The sequence below is a fragment of the Electrophorus electricus genome, chromosome 16 (assembly GCF_013358815.1).
Source record: "Electrophorus electricus isolate fEleEle1 chromosome 16, fEleEle1.pri, whole genome shotgun sequence".
Lineage (NCBI taxonomy): Eukaryota > Metazoa > Chordata > Actinopteri > Gymnotiformes > Gymnotidae > Electrophorus > Electrophorus electricus.
Genome location: NC_049550.1, coordinates 8,309,579 through 8,327,583, shown reverse-complemented (window position 1 = coordinate 8,327,583; position 18,005 = coordinate 8,309,579). Strand labels below are relative to the sequence as shown.

The 18,005-nt window shown below is 48.9% G+C and overlaps 1 protein-coding gene across 9 annotated transcripts in view; it reads right to left on the bottom strand.

Annotated features, from left to right (window-relative positions):
* itsn1 (intersectin 1 (SH3 domain protein)) overlaps positions 1 to 18,005 on the bottom strand; it is a 40,022-nt gene that overhangs the window by 14,063 nt on the left and 7,954 nt on the right. Inside the window, exons 2-28 of one of the 9 annotated variants that reach the window (XM_035534894.1) lie at positions 17,840 to 17,900; positions 16,336 to 16,431; positions 14,720 to 14,783; positions 14,288 to 14,448; positions 13,989 to 14,198; positions 13,675 to 13,762; positions 13,457 to 13,566; positions 13,006 to 13,069; positions 12,714 to 12,851; positions 12,452 to 12,564; positions 11,899 to 12,161; positions 10,926 to 11,075; positions 9,440 to 9,580; positions 8,901 to 8,988; positions 8,410 to 8,549; positions 7,398 to 7,484; positions 5,243 to 5,355; positions 4,885 to 5,099; positions 4,345 to 4,466; positions 4,032 to 4,046; positions 3,250 to 3,557; positions 2,402 to 2,573; positions 2,019 to 2,224; positions 1,695 to 1,777; positions 1,255 to 1,445; positions 616 to 661; positions 302 to 423 (exon numbers count right to left, since the gene is read on the bottom strand). In XM_035534894.1, the coding sequence (XP_035390787.1) occupies positions 302 to 423; positions 616 to 661; positions 1,255 to 1,445; positions 1,695 to 1,777; positions 2,019 to 2,224; positions 2,402 to 2,573; positions 3,250 to 3,557; positions 4,032 to 4,046; positions 4,345 to 4,466; positions 4,885 to 5,099; positions 5,243 to 5,355; positions 7,398 to 7,484; positions 8,410 to 8,549; positions 8,901 to 8,988; positions 9,440 to 9,580; positions 10,926 to 11,075; positions 11,899 to 12,161; positions 12,452 to 12,564; positions 12,714 to 12,851; positions 13,006 to 13,069; positions 13,457 to 13,566; positions 13,675 to 13,762; positions 13,989 to 14,198; positions 14,288 to 14,448; positions 14,720 to 14,783; positions 16,336 to 16,431; positions 17,840 to 17,867 (3,534 nt within the window). In that variant the 5' untranslated portion in view covers positions 17,868 to 17,900. The remainder of the gene's footprint in view (positions 1 to 301; positions 424 to 615; positions 662 to 1,254; positions 1,446 to 1,694; positions 1,778 to 2,018; positions 2,225 to 2,401; positions 2,574 to 3,249; positions 3,558 to 4,031; positions 4,047 to 4,344; positions 4,467 to 4,884; positions 5,100 to 5,242; positions 5,356 to 7,397; positions 7,485 to 8,409; positions 8,550 to 8,900; positions 8,989 to 9,439; positions 9,581 to 10,925; positions 11,076 to 11,898; positions 12,162 to 12,451; positions 12,565 to 12,713; positions 12,852 to 13,005; positions 13,070 to 13,456; positions 13,567 to 13,674; positions 13,763 to 13,988; positions 14,199 to 14,287; positions 14,449 to 14,719; positions 14,784 to 16,335; positions 16,432 to 17,839; positions 17,901 to 18,005) is intronic. The other 8 variants (XM_035534897.1, XM_035534896.1, XM_035534901.1 and 5 more) reach the window with 8 other exon arrangements.

Genomic DNA, 18,005 nt, shown 5'->3' with positions numbered 1-18,005 from the left:
CATCAGAAACATGAACTCATGTCTGGTGCTATGATGCTGTGATTGGTTCTGATGTTACTAAATTTGTGTGTGTGTGTGTGTGTGTGTGTGTGTGAGAGAAAGAAAGCAAGAATGAGGGAGAGAGAAAGACACTGAACCGTGTGTTTATGTGCATTTGAGTGAGCCTGGGCCAGTTGTAAAACATCATGTATGCATTCACCAAGTGTCAGTGTGTGTACACGAGAGGGGGAGTGTGCAAGCAGTCAGATGCATTAGAAATGCGTGGTGTGTGTGTGTGTGTGTGTGGGGGGGGGTTAAAAACCTGCAGCTCCCCCTCCCACCAGCCTCCAGGGTTCTTCTTGCGGATGAGGATGAGCTGGCCGGGCGCCAGCGTTAGTTGCTCTGCCCCCGTTGCCGTGTAGGGAGCAATCACCTGGGCGATTTCTGAGCCAGGCAGCAGAGAACGAGAGAGAGGGGACAAAAGGAATGTGCCATTAGGCTAAAGAGCGCAGGAGGATGAGACTTGCAACAAACTTTGCTCCGGCGTTCTGTCGCAATACATCTGGACATGACTGCTGTGGAACAGGAGCTCAGAAAAGGAACACGGCACACCCCCTTCCCCTGGCCACCACTCACCTGGCTTCTTCCCCAGGCTGCCAGTCTTACCCGCAGGCCCCAGGCCCTGAGAGAGAACGAGAGAGAGAGGCTTGAGCCGAGCGGATGCGAACCCTCCGCCATTACTGGCCTCACAAATGATATCTCTGTGGAAGGACTAACAGGAACCGCTAGATTTGGATACTTTCAGGCTCTAGACCCATTTCAGTTTTTCCAAGACATTCGCACACTGTTAGAGCTACCCCTTATTAAGAACATTTTAAACTGCCTAAATAAATAACTGAATTGTAAAACTGGAATTGTACATTGTGTACACACACACACACAACCATTGTGTGTGTGTGTGTGTGTGTATACACACACAATTTGAACATATATACACAATATTCTTTTTTGTATATCCCTGTATCTTTCCTCAGCTCAGACAGAGCACTCACAAAACCATTTCACTGCGAGTTATACCATGTATGACTATGTACGTGACAAACTTTACCTTTTATTTTTCAAGTTTCAAAGTGAGTCAGAAATAAAACTAACAAAAGGAGGCAGAAAAGAAGAAAATGGCAGTGAGTGTGTGTTATTACAATGGGCCACACACACATGGCTGCCTTTCCTGACTGACCAAAGGTTTGACATTGGCCTTTCAGTGCAGCATGTCACCTCTGAGTCCTTGGGCTTGACGTAGTTGGAGGGGAAGACGCCTGTCCTGCCGCCCACCGTGCCCGTCCACCAGTCACCTTCTTTCCTCAGCACGGCGATGACCTCTCCCTGCTGGAAGGTCAGGTCGCCCTGCTCGCTACTCTCGTATGTATACATCGCCAAGTACTCTGAGGGAACATGCAGACAGACCGCTGCACAAACACACACAAAATCGGAGCTCACCGTTACGATTAAACCCTCCTCAAGTCAACGTTTGCCCTCTCTGAGTTGTAAAACTTGGATATTGCAGCAGATTGCAGTTCAGTGTTTCATCTGCACTAAGAGCTGGATAATGACCTGAATGAGTGAGAAGTGCAGGCCTGCTATGGGAGTGCGTGACTTGATTAGGTATTCCCTGTGCATGTGTGTGTGTGTGTGTGTGTGTGTGTGTGTAATGATACCTTCACCAAGGTCCATGGGTTTGTTGGGGGAAGGGCTGGGTCTCTTCATACTGGGTGGGCTGTCAGAGGATCCAGACTCAATACTGAAACCAAACCCATAATTTCCCTAGTGAGAGCACTTACAATTAACACAAATGTATACAGAGGGTGACATCTTCCTCCCCGCTGAATTCAGTGCTCCTTCTGCTTGTAACTCAGGCTAAATTAGTTAGTTATAGTCAAATCTACTGAGACACACAAAAAAAGTATTTTCCAAACATGTTTCCTATGAAGGCACACGCACGCACACACACAGACACACACGCACAGCCTAGGCAGCCCCACCTCATGGACTTGCGCACAGGGCCAGAGATCAGCTTAACGTAGGACTTTGGGAACCAGCCTCTCTGGCCCTGTACCTCGCCGAACCACCACATGTCCTGCTGCTCCAGCACTGTGATCACGTCGCTCTTGTTGAAGTTCAGGTGGTTGTCCTTCTTTGCCCGCCATGGGTACAGAGCCTGCGCCTGAAGCCCCTCCACCTTCTCCCCCTGAGGGACAGACAGAGGAAGGGTGGGGCAGTTAGGTGTGGGAGAGAAAAATACAGAAAAATAAAAACAACACCTAAATGCACCAGCATAACCATTTCTTTGTGAAACTATTAAAACAAAACCGAAGCACCAGTAGCCAAATTAAAACAGGCAAGTCCCGAATATGCAATATCCCACCTGCCCAAGCACAGGGGAAGGGGAGGAGCCAGAGAGAGTGGCGGGGGTGAAGGCGGAGCGTTGTCGGCCCTGCCCCCCACTGGGCACAGACAAGGAGGGTTGTGTCGGCTGGCTTGGCCACGCCTCCCAGCCGTCAGAGTCCTGTTTTTCCACAGTTGAGTTGGTCGGCCATCTGAGGGAGAACATGTGCAGGGGGGAAAAAACAGTTTAAACTACTCCGCCATCACCGCTGTGCTCCATTACAGTCTAAAGTGTCGCTAGGCAACTTAAAGTACCAATAATTACCAATGTGTCAACTTCTCTGCTAAAAAAATGCTTTTTGCTACCGTCGGCGTCATAGAATTCTAAGGCTACTTCAATACCCTATAGCAACTGTCCCATAGCCAACCAATCGGGAGACATTCTGTGTGTTGAGCAAATCACATCAGACCTTGATAATTAACAATTATCATGTTCTATGATATTTTAAATTAATGTTACCTAAGCTAATCTTTTTAAAATTTACTGGTTAGCCAGCTTCCCATATGAGGTGAAAATGGTGCACTATGGAATTTGTAGTCCTAACCAAAGCATTATGTACCAAGTATTTAATTTTTTTCAATACAAAAAAAATGCATATGCTATTAAATACTATTTCCTATACCATTAGTCCCATGCCTGAATCAACAGAACTACAATGACCACAAACCACCTCTGCCAGGCCTCCAGACTCAGAACGCTGACCATGGCCACAATTAGCAAGCTCTAGCTGCTTTACTGATTGACTGAGCCACAGCTTCCTTTAAAACCTCTTTAAATTACATTGTGCCTTGTTATTTTCTTTTTTGGAACACCAAGTACAAACTTACGTAGCACTGAAATCCGCCCAGTTACTAGAAGCAGAGGACGAGGGGGCGGTAGGACCTGGGGCAGTTGGAGCTGTCGGGGGCGGAGCTACCGACACTGTCTCGGTGGTGACTGGCTGCAGAACGGAGGATGTGGTCGCGGGCGCAACTCGGCTGGACAGTTTGGAGGTACTTAAGGCGGCACTGGCTCTCAGGTTGAGAGGGACTTCAGATTCCGGAATCTTCTCTGCATAGTTCGCTGGAAACCAACCGGTCTTTCCTTTTATCTCTCCGCCTAACCAACCGGGCTCGCCCGTCTGAGACTCGTCCACCTGCAGGGGGTGGGGGTGGGGGTGGGGGTGGGTTAAATAAGAAGAAGAAGAAGAAGAAGTGATTTCAACAATTTAATCAAAGGTATGCTTGCAGACACGCTTCCTGAGGTACACTATATATCAAAAGAGGGATACGCTTGCCCAACCATAATTTGTCACACACAAGAGCATTACATACAGGGTTAGCGTTAAAGGAAGCTTCCATTCAGCACAAGTAGACATTTCAGGTTCTACAGAGGGCTGCGTTGTGTACTGGTGGCGCAAGAACCCCGGCACACGTTACCACACGCAAACCTGATACACAATCCTGATTATTTTGTCAGAATCAGAAATGACAAAACAATCTACTAATATTTTTTACAACTAAGGTTTGAACTTAAGGTTTGGGTTGCTCTGTTGGGAGGTGTGGTAGAGTGTAAATAAAAGGTGTAGATTGGTGGAGAGGGAGAAGGGGAGGTGTCGACCTGCACTTACCCACTCCCCTTTCACCTTCATGAAGAGGGAGCACAGATAGGAGAGAGGGGTCAAAGGTTAATAACAACATACACAGTTGGGCGCACACAAGTGTCAAAAGCATGCAAACGAACAGCGCTCACATGCGTGTACACACGCGCCAACACATGCATGCACTCACAGGCGCATGTCTGCATGCCCCTGCTCCTTCTTACTCAAACAGAAAGGCGGGCAAAGAGAATTTTTAAAACAAAACTTGTGTTAAGTGTTGCATCGGACGCTGCCGACTCCTCCCACAGCATGCCTTACTGGTTCACTGGCGTTCGGTGCTCACCATGACTATGTCTCCAGGCTGGATGCTGATCTCATCGTGGCTGCGAGCCTCAAAAGGGTAAAGTGCTCTGTAGTACACCACCTTCACCTTCTCCTGGCCCAGGCTAGACACGGACACTTTATCTGGAACACAAGTACAGAGAGGCGGCTTGTCGGTCCGGTGGTCAGAGCAAATTAACTGGAACAACACGGTTAGAAGATCCGGTTTAAGTCGAGTGTCGCCGTTGCCCTCTGCATTTGCGACAGGGTGATTTATTGAGCAAAAGCTGATCTGGTCATGCAGTGCATCAGAGCTACTTCAAGACTCTCTCCGACACCCATTTTCACCCCTCATTTATCATTCAATTCATCCCACATTTCATCCATCCATCACTCTATTAACGGAGTGATCTGTCAATCCTGGCCTTTTCATTCATTTTAACTGCCCATGTATTAAACCACCCATTCTTCCCATACATGTATTCACCCAGTCTTTTAACTTATTCTCCGAGCCATCCTTCTCAAACTGCTCTGGGCACCCCACCCTGCCCACACCCCTCACCTCCCGTGGGCCAGGGCGATGGGCCCGGCTGCTTTCCCGCCTCCGGCTGCTGCGCAAACAGCTTGGCCAGTTTGTCCTGTGCGTCGCTCCTGGGGCCCTGGTTCTCTTCCTCGGCAGCGCGGCTCGCCCACGGCTGCACGGCCGGCAGCGTGGGCGCCTTCCCTAGTGCCGAGTCCCGCCAGGCGGGCGACACGCCATCGTCGGCCCCCGGCAGCCTGCGGGGGAAAGCATGGTAGCATGGGGTTGGCAGCTTTTAAGAAGGTACGACCTTGCAGGTTACACTACCCTGCCAGGGTCCTCTCTCTCTCTCACACACACACACACACACACACACACACACACACACACACACACACACCTGGACTCCTGCAAATCGGTAGGCTTGGAGGCCAGCGGCGGCTGGATGATGAGGTTGCCCTCCAGCTCCTTCTGCTTTTGACGCTGCTGCTTGTTGTGGATCTCCCTGAGCTCCTGCAATGCATGATGGGACAAAGGAGGAGGACAGGTGAGGCGGAAGGCGGGGGGGGGGGACACTAAAACCGGACACGCGTGCACAAGCCGTCTGCAACTGCGCCCCGCAAGTGCCATCTCAAATGTTATGATTATTCACTCACTTAAAATTTATAATTGCTTCTAGTCTTGCACTAGGGTTCTTTCCAAATCTCTTGGCCTCTCCCCCTGAATATAAACTAATTATTAATAAAGTTTGAAGGCCAAGGCTCCAAGCTTGGAGACACAAACCAGAGTGCTGCAGCACGCCAGCATGTGTTGGCACCGTGCCAATCAAGCGCGTGTTCTTTATTGCTGTTGCGAGAGTCACTCGCACAAGGCGCGGTGCAAACAGGAAGGTGACGGCATTTGTCACGGGCAGGCCACAGCGCCTTCTGGGTAACTTCACAAGGGCCACGGAGGTCAGAGACGTGAAAGAGGTTACTACAGCAATGCTGAAGGGAGCGCATGCTTCATCTCGCCAATAGGAGCTGTGAACTGCTTCGGTTAAAATGTCAGGTTGTCAAAGGGTAGGGAGGCTCGCTGTTCTGCCAATTTTCCCGAAACAGCGTCGGCAACGGGCTGTTTCATATCAGTGCCCGTTTCAACCATCTCCTCACATAGGCCAAACATGCACAAACGCAGCACTAAAAGAATTCAGCACCAAACACGGAGAGATACAGTTATGGCTATTCTAATTACTAATCTAATCTGACCCATTTACCCATTGTGTGGAAAGCCTGAGAAAATTGGTTAGCTATTATTAATGCCATTATTTGAGTGGAAAGGCCTCATCACCCAAGATCAAATTAGCAATAGATAAGTAGATCACACTGGGTCAAATTGGTACTAGATCTAAATAGATCACACTGGATCAAAGTAGAACTGGTTCCTAACAACCAGGAGCATCAGTGTAATCTGGGGGTGGGGGGAAGACCAGGAAAGAAAAGAATCAAACTCAAATGACAACCAGGTTCATGCAGAAGGCTGCTGCAAACGTTGACGCAATGACTTAAGGTCTCCGTTCAGTTTGGCGCCATCTTCTGGCTTGGAGGATAAGTAGTCCTTCCTCCGCATAGCCCCTTACCACAAAACTGGGCAGAAGCAACGTGCACACACACAGCCAGAGGATGTTCACACACACATACACACACACACACCCTGAATCAGTTATGTAACACGAGATTCCCAACCCTGAAAGCAGTTTAGAGGTATTTAAATTTGTCATTCCCTAAGCACTCCCTTCGGGTAGAAAAGTTTCTCAGTGAAGGCGGCATGGCAAACACACACCAGATCCCTTGAAACTGGCTACCCGTTTGAGAACCCTTGAGGAAAACGGCAATGAAAAGCAAAGCTTGTATTAAAACAGGTCCCAGACAAGCACCGCGTCCATCAACGACGAACGGCACAGCATGAGTTCACAGCGCTCGCTGTGAACGGGCCTCGTACAGGAGCTAAAAGGGCGGGGGTCGGAGGTCAGGGGTGGGGTGCAAGCACACAGGAAGGCGGAGCAGTGCGTGGGAGAGACTTGATCAAAAAGGTTGGGGGTTTTGTTTGGGGTTTTTTTTTGTTCGTTTTGTTCGAGGTCTACTCGCTTCAAACAGGCCCAGACGCCTGCCAGAAATCCAGCAGCACCTCGTCCACACAAGACACACACAGCCAGCCAAAAGGTCAAGGGTCAAAAGGGCACAAGGTGACATCATTGCACTGTAAAATCAGTTGACATCATAACTTGGGGGCCCACTGCTGGACATCTGAGTGGTGTTGAGGGTGGTAGTAGAGAGGTTTGCATGTGGCAAAGCATAACTTTCGCTTTCTTGGTTATAAAAATGTCGCAGGCTTTTAAACAACACTCGTTTTAACTAGAAATATCAGCTTAGTAAGAGGGCCAAAGAAAACACAGCCACTACAGCACTACTGCAACCCCTCCAATAGAGGGCAGCCACACAGAAAGGTGCGGTGAGTATGGGGAGGGTTGGTGGGGGGGGGGGGGGGGGGGTGTAGAAGCAGGTCAGGTTGTCTACCTGTCGCCCCCTCTGCTCCTCAAGAAGTAGTTCCAGCCGAAGGCTCTCTATCCGGGCAGTATGGGCCTGATAGAACAGTTCCAAGGACTGTACCACCACAGCAGGAGAATGGGGGGAGAGGGCGTCGGGTAAAGGAGACAAGCCAAGCCATACCGACATGGGGAAGGGGGGAGGCATGAGGTGGCAAAGCAATTGAAGATGAAGATCAAGGCAACAACAAAACACCAAGAGGCAAAAAAAAGGGGGCAACAGTCAAACACAGTGAGAGGAATTTGAGAGTTCAGCGCTTTTCTTTTACCAAAAGCCTTTACTCTGGCTAGAGGATAAACATACTTGTGAGTCAAATGCTTTTCTGAGGCGGCTAATAGTTTTAACCAGCTAGCGAAGAATGTCTCGAGTCCGAGAACAGCATACAGACCATGTCTCAAGCTGATGTACTACTCATTACTCATTCTTCTGCCTCCCTCACATACACACGCACAGAGACAGACACTGACTACAGGTCCAAAGTTTGGAAGCAACGCTCACTTGATTAAAAAACAAAACAAAACATTAAGATGTTTCTTTGTCAAGAGGTAACGGAGATCTTTATTAAAATAAATTAAAAAAAATTATTAAAAAAAAAAAAAAAAAAAAAAAAAAAAAGGGGCGGGGGGAACGGTTTTCAACTAATTTATTTGTTTACATACAAACTATACTTCGGTTTTACCGACAGGCCTTGGACATATCCTTTACGGTAGTTTCAGAAAGTAAGGTACTGGTATAGTGTTTCAAGCCTTTAAATGTTTCTTTAAAAGTCCTTTTGGACTGCTGGGACTTGCTGAACACTCAGGTTCAACATCCCAAATGACGGTGAGAACGATTTTCTACAGCACAGCGTGCTGGCGTGTCCCGCCCATGTAGCTCTGGGACATGGAAGGCCGCTATGGACATTTCAGTTTTGTAACTGTCCAGGGAACCACCACTTGTTTCCATACTGTCTGTAGTGTAAATGCTGTAGGCATGTGCGCACCTTCAGCTGTGTGTTGAAGGCATCTATCTCCAACAGTTTAGAGCGCGTCTCCTTCTCCACGGCATCTAGCTGCTCCCGCAACTGTTGTCTCGTGGCTTCCTTCATCTCCACGGCTCTCTGCAGGCTGGAGAGAGTGTCCCCTACACACACACACAGACACACACCATCGAAACTGTTCTGTTCCGCGTTTTGAGGCTTGTCTGAAGCCCCCGCCCCCAAAAATTGCTTCACAAGCACAATGTGCCCAAAAAAAAAAAAAAAAAATTATATATATATATATATATATAAAACCTTCCCACAAGCCAGAGAAAATCTGAGAAAAGCTTTATGCCGTTTCATTTATGTTATATATTTTTATTTACTGGTACACATTTCTCTCTTTCGCATGCACGCACACACAAACCCACTCACGATCTGTGCTGGGAAAAATTGAGTGGGCTCTGTGTGTGTGGGGTCCCAGACACACTGGCAGAAAGAGAGGAGGGTCTTACTGTGCAGGCTGTCCTGCTGGACCTGTTTCAGCTGGTCACTCAGACACTGCTTGTCAGGAATCAGCCTGCCCAACCACTGCTGAGACTCCTGCAGGGGTGGGGACAAAGAGAGAGAGAGAGAGAGAGAGAGAGAGAGAGAGAGAAAATATGGAGGACAGCAAGGAGGGAGCAAGGGAAAAAAAAATGAAGAAAGAAGAAAGAGAAAAGATGAGTGTGCATGTGAATGAACAAAAGCTTGAGGAGAAACACGAACAGCACGCAGAGAGACAGAAATCAATAAGAGTGAGAGCCAGAGGCCTCGGGCTGGCAGCATAAGTGGAAAAACAAACACACACATGAAGGAAACGTAAAAAAATTTAAAAAGTGCGTATTACAAACAGGGAAGACAAAGCCAAAACCCAAAGCAGCTAAATGAATCAGTTAATTAAGCGATAAAATCTTGGCAGGGGGACAAGGAGCTGTGGGTCCTGGCGGGCTGGTCCCGGGCGGACAATAGGGCGGGGCTACCACGGGGGGCGGTGAGAGGGCGGGGCCCGTACCTGCAGCTGCTGCTGCAGCGCGGTGATCTCCGCGATGCGCAGCTCGCGGGCCTTGTTGGTGCTCTCAATGTCCTGCCTCTGTGTGGCAAGTCGGCAGCGGATGTCCTGCAGTTTCCCCTCCAGCTGAGACTTCTTATCGTTCTGGAAGGGACAGATGGGAAGAGAGGGAGAGGTGGAAGGGGGGGAGGGATTCTGCGCTCAGAAGGGTTCAAGAGTACAGGCTAACTGAGCGGAATTCATCAGCAAGTCGATTTTTCTTGGTTGTGTGATACATCCAAGCCTTTAGAGAGAGGACGTGTACTGGTTGTAGCGCGTTCGGTACACGCAAGTCATTTTACGGTTTTGTAAGGGCTCATTTTATATGTTAACTAACGCTGACTGAAACAAGCCAACGTAACTCTGACACACAGCTAGCCAAACTACAACAAGCTAACCTGGAAAATACAGCTAACCTGGAAAATACACCTGACTATCTTGACCCTATATGACCCCAAAACACTGAGCTGCATGAACGAAGCATCGACAAAGTCTTGATTTGTTAAGGGGAACGCAAAATGAACGGAGCACCCACCCTGGTCCTCAGCACATGCTGCAGCTAGCATGGCGAGTGCAGATTTGTTGGTTCATATTCTGTGTGTGAATGAAAGTCCTCCAGAGATTATGTTCCATATTTAACAAGAACCGATGTGAAACACCGCTCTGATGGAACCGCCATTTCCACAACGCAGCTGGGGCAAGTAATGTGGGAAAAACTGGCTCCCTTCTTCAGTTATATTCCTTATAACCTCAGCAGATCTGTCTTCAGTAATATCCAAGATATATTTTGCCATTTTTAAAAACAAATTCTTACTCACGCAACACTCCAAGTTAAAAGATGAATTTAGATGTTTTTAGTAACCTATAAAGTCTTAGAGATCACATGCTCTTTGAGGTCGAGATGTTTAACACAGATTAGCTCGAAGTACACAGAACTCTTGTGGATTTGTACCAAACTGCTGTTACTCACTGTGTGTGTGTGTGTAAAACCTAACACAAAAACACAGTGAATTCAGGACCATCAAATCCTACACATGTAGTTGGGTGAACAGGCAATCGTTACATAAGTGCGCTGGAGGGAACGGTTCCACTTTAGATAAGTAAACAGTTGATTCTGGGACTGCAGCCGCACATTCAAACGTCCCCTACCTTTGTGACCGTACACAGGGTCCAATTACGTCCTAGTTGATTATAACGAAGTCAATATTGATTTGCGACTACAAACGCGTGTGCTACTAACACAAACAGTCAAACAGTGTTGACGTACATGTAAATGAGCAGAGCAGTGCTAGGAGCGCCCCCTTGTGGAGAATGTCTGCTAAACATTGCGTGAGAGAGTATCCAGGTAAATGAGGTGCTTTGCATCTAAAAATGTTTTGTTTTTTTGTTTTATTAAAGTAGTTGCAGTGTTACAGGTGTGCAAGGGGGAAGAGAGAGAGAGAGAGATTACCAGAGCCTCCAGTTCAAATTCGAGTGTTTTCTTGCGTGCTTTGAGCAGGACTATGTTCTCTTGCTCTCGATTTCTCTGTGTCAGCAGCTCTTGCCTGCGGTTCCTCTCCCACTCCAACTGTCGCTGTCTCTCCAGCTCTCGCTTAGCAGCCTACACACACACACACACACACACACACACACACACACACACACACACACACACACACACACCTAGCCTTAGACAATATGCCCACACATACCCCTACTTTTGTTCAGTAGACCCATCCAAAAAACAAAAGCCTCCAGAATGAACAATATTGCTTTTTAAAACAGACACTTCAGTGTGTCTGTCTGTCCCTCCCTCCCTCCAAGACAAACCATGCTCCAACAACACAAGCATAAGTCCTTTCCTCTCCCGATCCCCGACACACACACACACCCTCCTTTCCTCTCCCGATCCCCGACACACACACACACCCTCCTTTCCTCTCCCGATCCCCAACACACACACACACACACACACACACGCACGCACCCTCCTTTCCTCTCCTGATCCCCGACACACACACACACCCTCCTTTCCTCTCCCGATCCCCGACACACACACACACACACACGCACGCACCCTCCTTTCCTCTCCTGATCCCCGACACACACACACACCCTCCTTTCCTCTCCTGATCCCCGACACACACACACACCCACCCCCTCCTTTCCTCTCCTGATCCCTGACACACAGCAATGGCTTCCATAAAAGCTATAGAACTAACAGTCACACTGGCCTTTTGGTGGCTACTGTCAGCCACAGACTTCGTCCACATTCACCAAATACCGACGACTATAAATACACCAATAAATCAGTGAAAGATGAATAAACGTTGACAAGTATCGATACAACACTGAAAAACAGAATCGCGATAAAAATATCCATCATTGTATCGTACCTCCCCCAACCTCTCACACGCCCTGCTCTACTCTCCTGCCCAGCCCACCTCTCTCCTCTCGATCTCCTTGCGGCGCTCCTCCTCGCGCTGCCTCTCCAGCTCGCGCTGCTTGTCCAGCTGCCGCTCCAGCTCCTGCTGGCGGCGGCGCTCCTGCTCCTGGCGCTCGCGCTCCCGCCGCTCCTGCTCCTCGCGCTCCAGCGCCGCCAGACGCTCCTGCTCCTTCCGCTGCTGCTCCAGCAGCGCCTGCCGTCGCTTCTCCAGCTCCAGGTTGCCCCGCTCGAAGTTCTCCCGCTTCTTGTCCTCAAAGGTGACTGTGGTTGAGGGGGAGGGGAGGGGTCAGAGGGAATGATTGGGGGGGGGGGGGGGGGTCCGGTTTCGCTTTCCAGTTGTGCGAAGCTGGAACTCACGAGCCTGAATCTTTGGCTAAAGCTCGGCCGTGACCAAACCCTGGAATAACCCTTAACCCCAAAATGAAGCTCCATCCTAACCCCGCATTGACCCTGACCATCACGAGAGCCGTCAGAAAGACAACACGCCCTCGTAACTGTATGGGGCGGGAGGAGGGATAGGCACGCACGATATCGATCCTGTGACCCCTGACCTGGAAGCTTTTTCTCCAGCTCCTTCTCCTCTTCCTCTGCCAACTCCTCCTGCGCTCGCTGATCCGTGGAGTGCACGCTGCTCACTGAGACGCCACTGCCAGAACGCACCCTCCTACACACACACACACACACACACACACACACACACACAGTCCAACAAAGGCACCATAACCACATTAACAGCAACTCTCAAGAATGAACTGTCTAGTTACAGACTTACGGATCTCGTTAGATCAACACAAACTGGGGAGGTTTCCTGACCTGAAGGTTGGAGGGAGGAGGTCGGGGGGGAGAAGCGGTGGGAGGGGCAGGCCCGACATGGCCATGTCGATCAGGTGCATGGCCAGAATGAACTCCTCGGCCGTCAGCTTCCCGTCCTGGTCTATGTCCGACAGGTTCCTACAGTAACCACGACAAAAAAAAAACAAAACGCATCAACGGTCAGGCGCACGGGTCACACGTGCAGGCCGGTGGTACTATAACCAAAAGTAGGGCAGCAGTGGTGTCCTTAAAGGACACAGGAAGCCAAAGGGATGCATAGTGTTCGCCTCACCAAATAGTGGCCAGCTGTGTCTGTGGAAGACTGGACTGCATGAGGATGGTTCGAGCTTGGGGCCCTGATGGGGAGAGGGAGAGAGAGAGAGAGAGAGAGAGAGAGAGATACTGACACCAGTCTCTCAGAATCCACTTCACTTTACTGAGTGTAGTGTCTCTCACACACACACACACACACACACACACACACACACACACACACGCAAGAAACTCTTCCGTTCAGTTGACTGCACAGCCAAATCAAGAGTGCCAGTCTCCCTTCTGGAAAGTAATTACCACAGCACAAAACTGGGTTAAACTGAAGCATGAAAACCTTGCTCCACCGTGACTCTGCACCGAAGCATTTAAAACACTAGCTTGCGAGACCCTTGCCATACTGCACATCATTTGACACCAAAGGATGACTCAGCAAGACCACCAGAGCCCGGCGGCTGAGGCGTGTCGGGTACCTGTGAGATGGCCGCTCATCATTTTGTCATGGCTGTTGAAGAGCTGACGATACTTCAGCCGTGAGGACTGGGGCACGGCCCAGTCGAGGGGCACAGGAACAGCAGGGGCACTGGAGGGGGGGGGGGGGGGGGGGGGGGGGGGGGGGGGAGAGAGAAGGGAGTAGAGAGTGAGGGCGTGAGGGCGTGCGCATGGTCTCGTGTGTTAAATGGAAGCTCACCTAGGTGTCTCAAAAGACTGGCCCTTGGACAGCTTGGCACTGGAGCGATTGAAAGAAGAGCTTTTGTGTGCTGTGGCTGAAAGTGGGGCTGTGAGGGAACGAGACATGGAGAGAGAGACACACACACACACACACACACACACACACACACACACACACACACACACACACACACACACACACACACACACACACACACACACACACACACACAAAAAGGAATAGCAGTACTTTGTTCAAGTAGAGTACATGAGAGACGTTGCATTAGAATTTAAGAAAATACTTCACTGTCTAGATACTTCTGAGAAACCTGCCTTCCAGTGCAAGGCTCTCACCTGGGTGTGAGAAGCCCGGCACGGTCTGCATCATTGAAGGAGCTCCATTGGCCATGGGGGGCATGGGAGGGGTCACCGTGGACACCAGCGGGGGCGACATGCCCACCACCGGCACACCGGTGGGGAGCGGGGGATGGGGCATGGGCGGTACTGCCGGCAGGCCCGTCACGGTCCCCACGCCTGGCACACCTGCGGAGAGCAGACAGGCAGGCATCAGCTGGCAGCATTCTGCGTCATCACTGCGACACCACGGCAACGCAGCGGGCGGGGTCGCTCACCAAAGGCCGTGGGGGGAGGCAGGGAGAGGGGCGGCTGCTTCATGGAGGGCGGCAGCGTGGGGGGCAGCGGGTGGCCCTGCAGACGCAGCTTGATCAGCTTCATGGCGATGGAGAACTCGTGCACGTCCATCTTCCCGTCATTGTTGAGGTCGGCCAGAGCCCTGCCGCGGGACAGACGGGCAAAGTCGAGCTCAGGCTCAGGCTAAAACAGACTACAAAAGTGTGCCCAGCACGCCCTACCAGAACATTCTCTGACATGAGGCTCTTATTCTACGACCAGTTTTAGGCATTTAAAACAAACAAACAAACAAACAAACAAACAAACAAACAAAAACCAACACTGGTATATTCCAATGACCCACTGGCAACTACAGCTGCGTACAAAAGTGAAATCAAGTCTTGAATATCCGGGCGGATTACAGGGGATCATACCATATCTGTGCCAGAACAGGGGGTGGGAGGCCTGACTGCAGGAAGAAGTTCTTGGCCTGGTCACCTGTCAAGAGAGGCGATTAGGAAGGTTACACCGTTTCAGAAGTCAATACAGAAAGCCCCAGTCACTGCCCAAACACACCAACACGAAACACAGCACAACAGTTTAGAACAAGATAGAACAAACGAGCGTAATTTGCATCACACTGCATCACGAAAGTCAAAAACTTAAAAGTGAGGCGTGTCCGAGTGTGGCATCATGAGAGCTTTTAAGTGCAATTATGATTCACCGTGTGCAGGAAGTCACACGACCCCAGTCTATTCGCCTTTAAAAGAGGCGCGTGGCGTCACAGCCGGACTTTGGCCCAGGGTCTCTGCCCACCGCGGCACAGACAGGGGAGTGGGCCTGCTTCACGTGACCCGAGCTATGGAGTCATTTGTGGTCCTGCTCTTTTTTCGAGCAGGAGATGAGGCTTTGGCATGCACTTCCAAAACTCGGTTTTTATGAGATGCACCAAAAAAAAAACAAAAAAAAACAACAACCCAAAAAACCCAGTTCTGGAATTTTCAAAAACCGCACCCGTTTCAAAAGATGAAGAATAGTCTGTGGTCAGGATGAACTGAGCTTTGGAACATTAAAGAGATCTGAACAGATCCAGCTCATCTAAACTGGTTTGTCTCTGAAGGTTAAAACACAAATGCATGAAGTTCCAGTGCAAGTAATTTCAGTTCTATTTTCATGTTTCAATTTCAACATAAAGAGTCTACAGAGAAGTGAGCCATCTGAGCCAAGGGAACTGGCAGAAAACCTGCAGCAAAACCAAGTTCTTCACAGCAATGAGACGAGACGAGTCAGAGGCAAGGTGGGCAAACTGCAAAAGACGTGCGAGAAATGCTGGCAGCCACTCTCATGCGAACAATACACGAGAGAAGTGTGCGTAGTATCTGTGCGTGCATGTTTAAGAATGAGAGTGTGGAGGTAGATCTTGGCTGTCTCTACCCTGTGTTTTCATGCTTTCAGAAAACAGATGGACAGCAGGTCAAAGAATGCGCGTACGCACGTGCGATCACCTTAACAACCCTGCCACGTTGTCCCATGTTCACCCCACTCGCTTGCATATACCCTCCAATTTCTAAAAATCATTTTTACACATTTATGAATTATACCCAGTGGGGAGCGCAATGCTTGTATATGTAGATGCACACCTGACCGTCTCACAGTGGCAACGTGGGACTGATGCACTTACACTTTGAGAGGAAGAGAAGGAAACAACTACACTTCCCACAATCATCGTCTGCCTAAGACAGAACTGACTTCTCCTCTAGGACAAGTGCACGATGGCTCTGTGTGGCCAGAGTAGGCCAGAGAACAGGAAACTGCATGTCCTGAACAGATTAACAGGGAGAATTGACTTTTTCTACCAGAAGGGGAAACTGAAGAAGTGAACTGATGCTTGGGGAGCAACAATTTATTTTTAGACAGACTCTTATCTTGGTCCTCTGCGTGTGTAGGGCGAAGTAAATTTGTTACTAAATGAGGGCTATTCCTCGAAAAACCAAACTAACCAGGCACTTAGAGAGTAAAAATTGCTGTGTGTGTGTGTACGCTTACTAACCTGTGATGAAGCCAGCAGGTGTGGGGGTCAGACTGTGGAACTGTTGATCATGTTTGGCTCTCTCATCCACAGAGATAACCCACGTATCCAGCCCCCCTAGACACACACACACACACAGTCAGCAGAAAGAGGCGCATTAGACAGACGGCAAAGACGTTACGACCGGAGAAGCTTCCCAGAATCTGCCGTGGTCTGTCCTCTGTATGTGTGTCAGTGTGACAGCCTTTACGCAGCTACATCACTGCAGCAGGCCGCAGGAGGCATCCCTACAGAACAGCACAGCCCGCTCCAGAGATCACGCAGAGATACAGACACACGCGCTCACACATTTCTGCACAAGCCATCCCTACAAGATTTCATTCCCTCTGTGGCATGGGAGAAAAAGCTCCTGCCAGCACCCTGGAATAAAACCTTCCCAGATGTGTGTGTGTGTGTGTGTGTGGTCTGAACAAGACTGAGATGATGCACATGATCTGTTCAGTCCATCACACACACACGCATGCTCTCTCTCACACTGCAATACTGCAAAAACAAAAACAAAAAACAAAACAAAAACCCAAACTCAAAATTAGCACTGCATTTTACATAATGCAACTGGAAACGACAGTCAGTTTCAGAGATGTTTTGTTTTTTATGCATGCGCAAAAAGAATACAAAATTGTTCAACTATAAATAAATACAAATTTCTTACATTGCTTTTTACATTTTTTTTTAGCTAGATCCATTCTAAAACACCTTTGCCAACAGTTTTTCCTGCCATGCCACCACACGGGTCATTTCTTTCACCTCAGAGCTGCTCATGTCATATGGCTCCCGTGTGGCACCGTTTGTTTCCTGTCAGTCTCCACCTTTGTCTTGTGCATCACCACCCTTGTTCGCACCCGTCTCTCTCTCCCCACTGATCTATCTGTGCGCACGCACAGCGTCTCTCTGTCTTGTGTTGGTCGTTGTAATCATATCCGCGTTTCGCTTTGGTTTATGATGTTTTCTGGCTCCACTAAAATATAGAAAACTATATTCATTACCCCGCCCAGAAAAATGGATGAATATGTATATTAAGAAATGTCAAGTCCTTCAGACGAAAAAGCGTTTCCCCATTTTGTATAATCGTTTATATATATATAAAGTTTTGTTTCACCTTTTGACATTAAAATGTGAAATTATCCTTCATTTACACTTACCCAACTTCATTCATGTATAGGTATTTAAAAACAAAACTTAATATTTAAAAAATAATGTTTTAGAAAAATTTAGAAGCTAAATGAGCATATGTTTAAATAATAATACTGGCTAACAAATGGAAGAACAAAAATGTCACATATGGTTTTTCATTGCAAAGGTTCCATTAACGGTAATTAACGTAGTAATGTTATTAATTGCACAGTCATTGAGAAATGAAAGTAAAAATTTATGGCACTTTTGAGAGACCCTCCCTTCAGCCACCAGTTATATGCCCGTTATGTAGACAACAGCCAGTCCTAACACGCTCTCAAGAAGGACTCACCTCCAAAGGGCATGGAAAACTGAGCCATGGTTCAGTCAGTCAGCTGCACCCTGGTGCACTCCTGTAAAGCAAACATACAACGTGAACAATTCACACTTCAGAGGCCTTCATGCCCCGCCTTAACCTGCACCCCGGCCGGTGTTTTCAGAGGACACTGACTGGACAA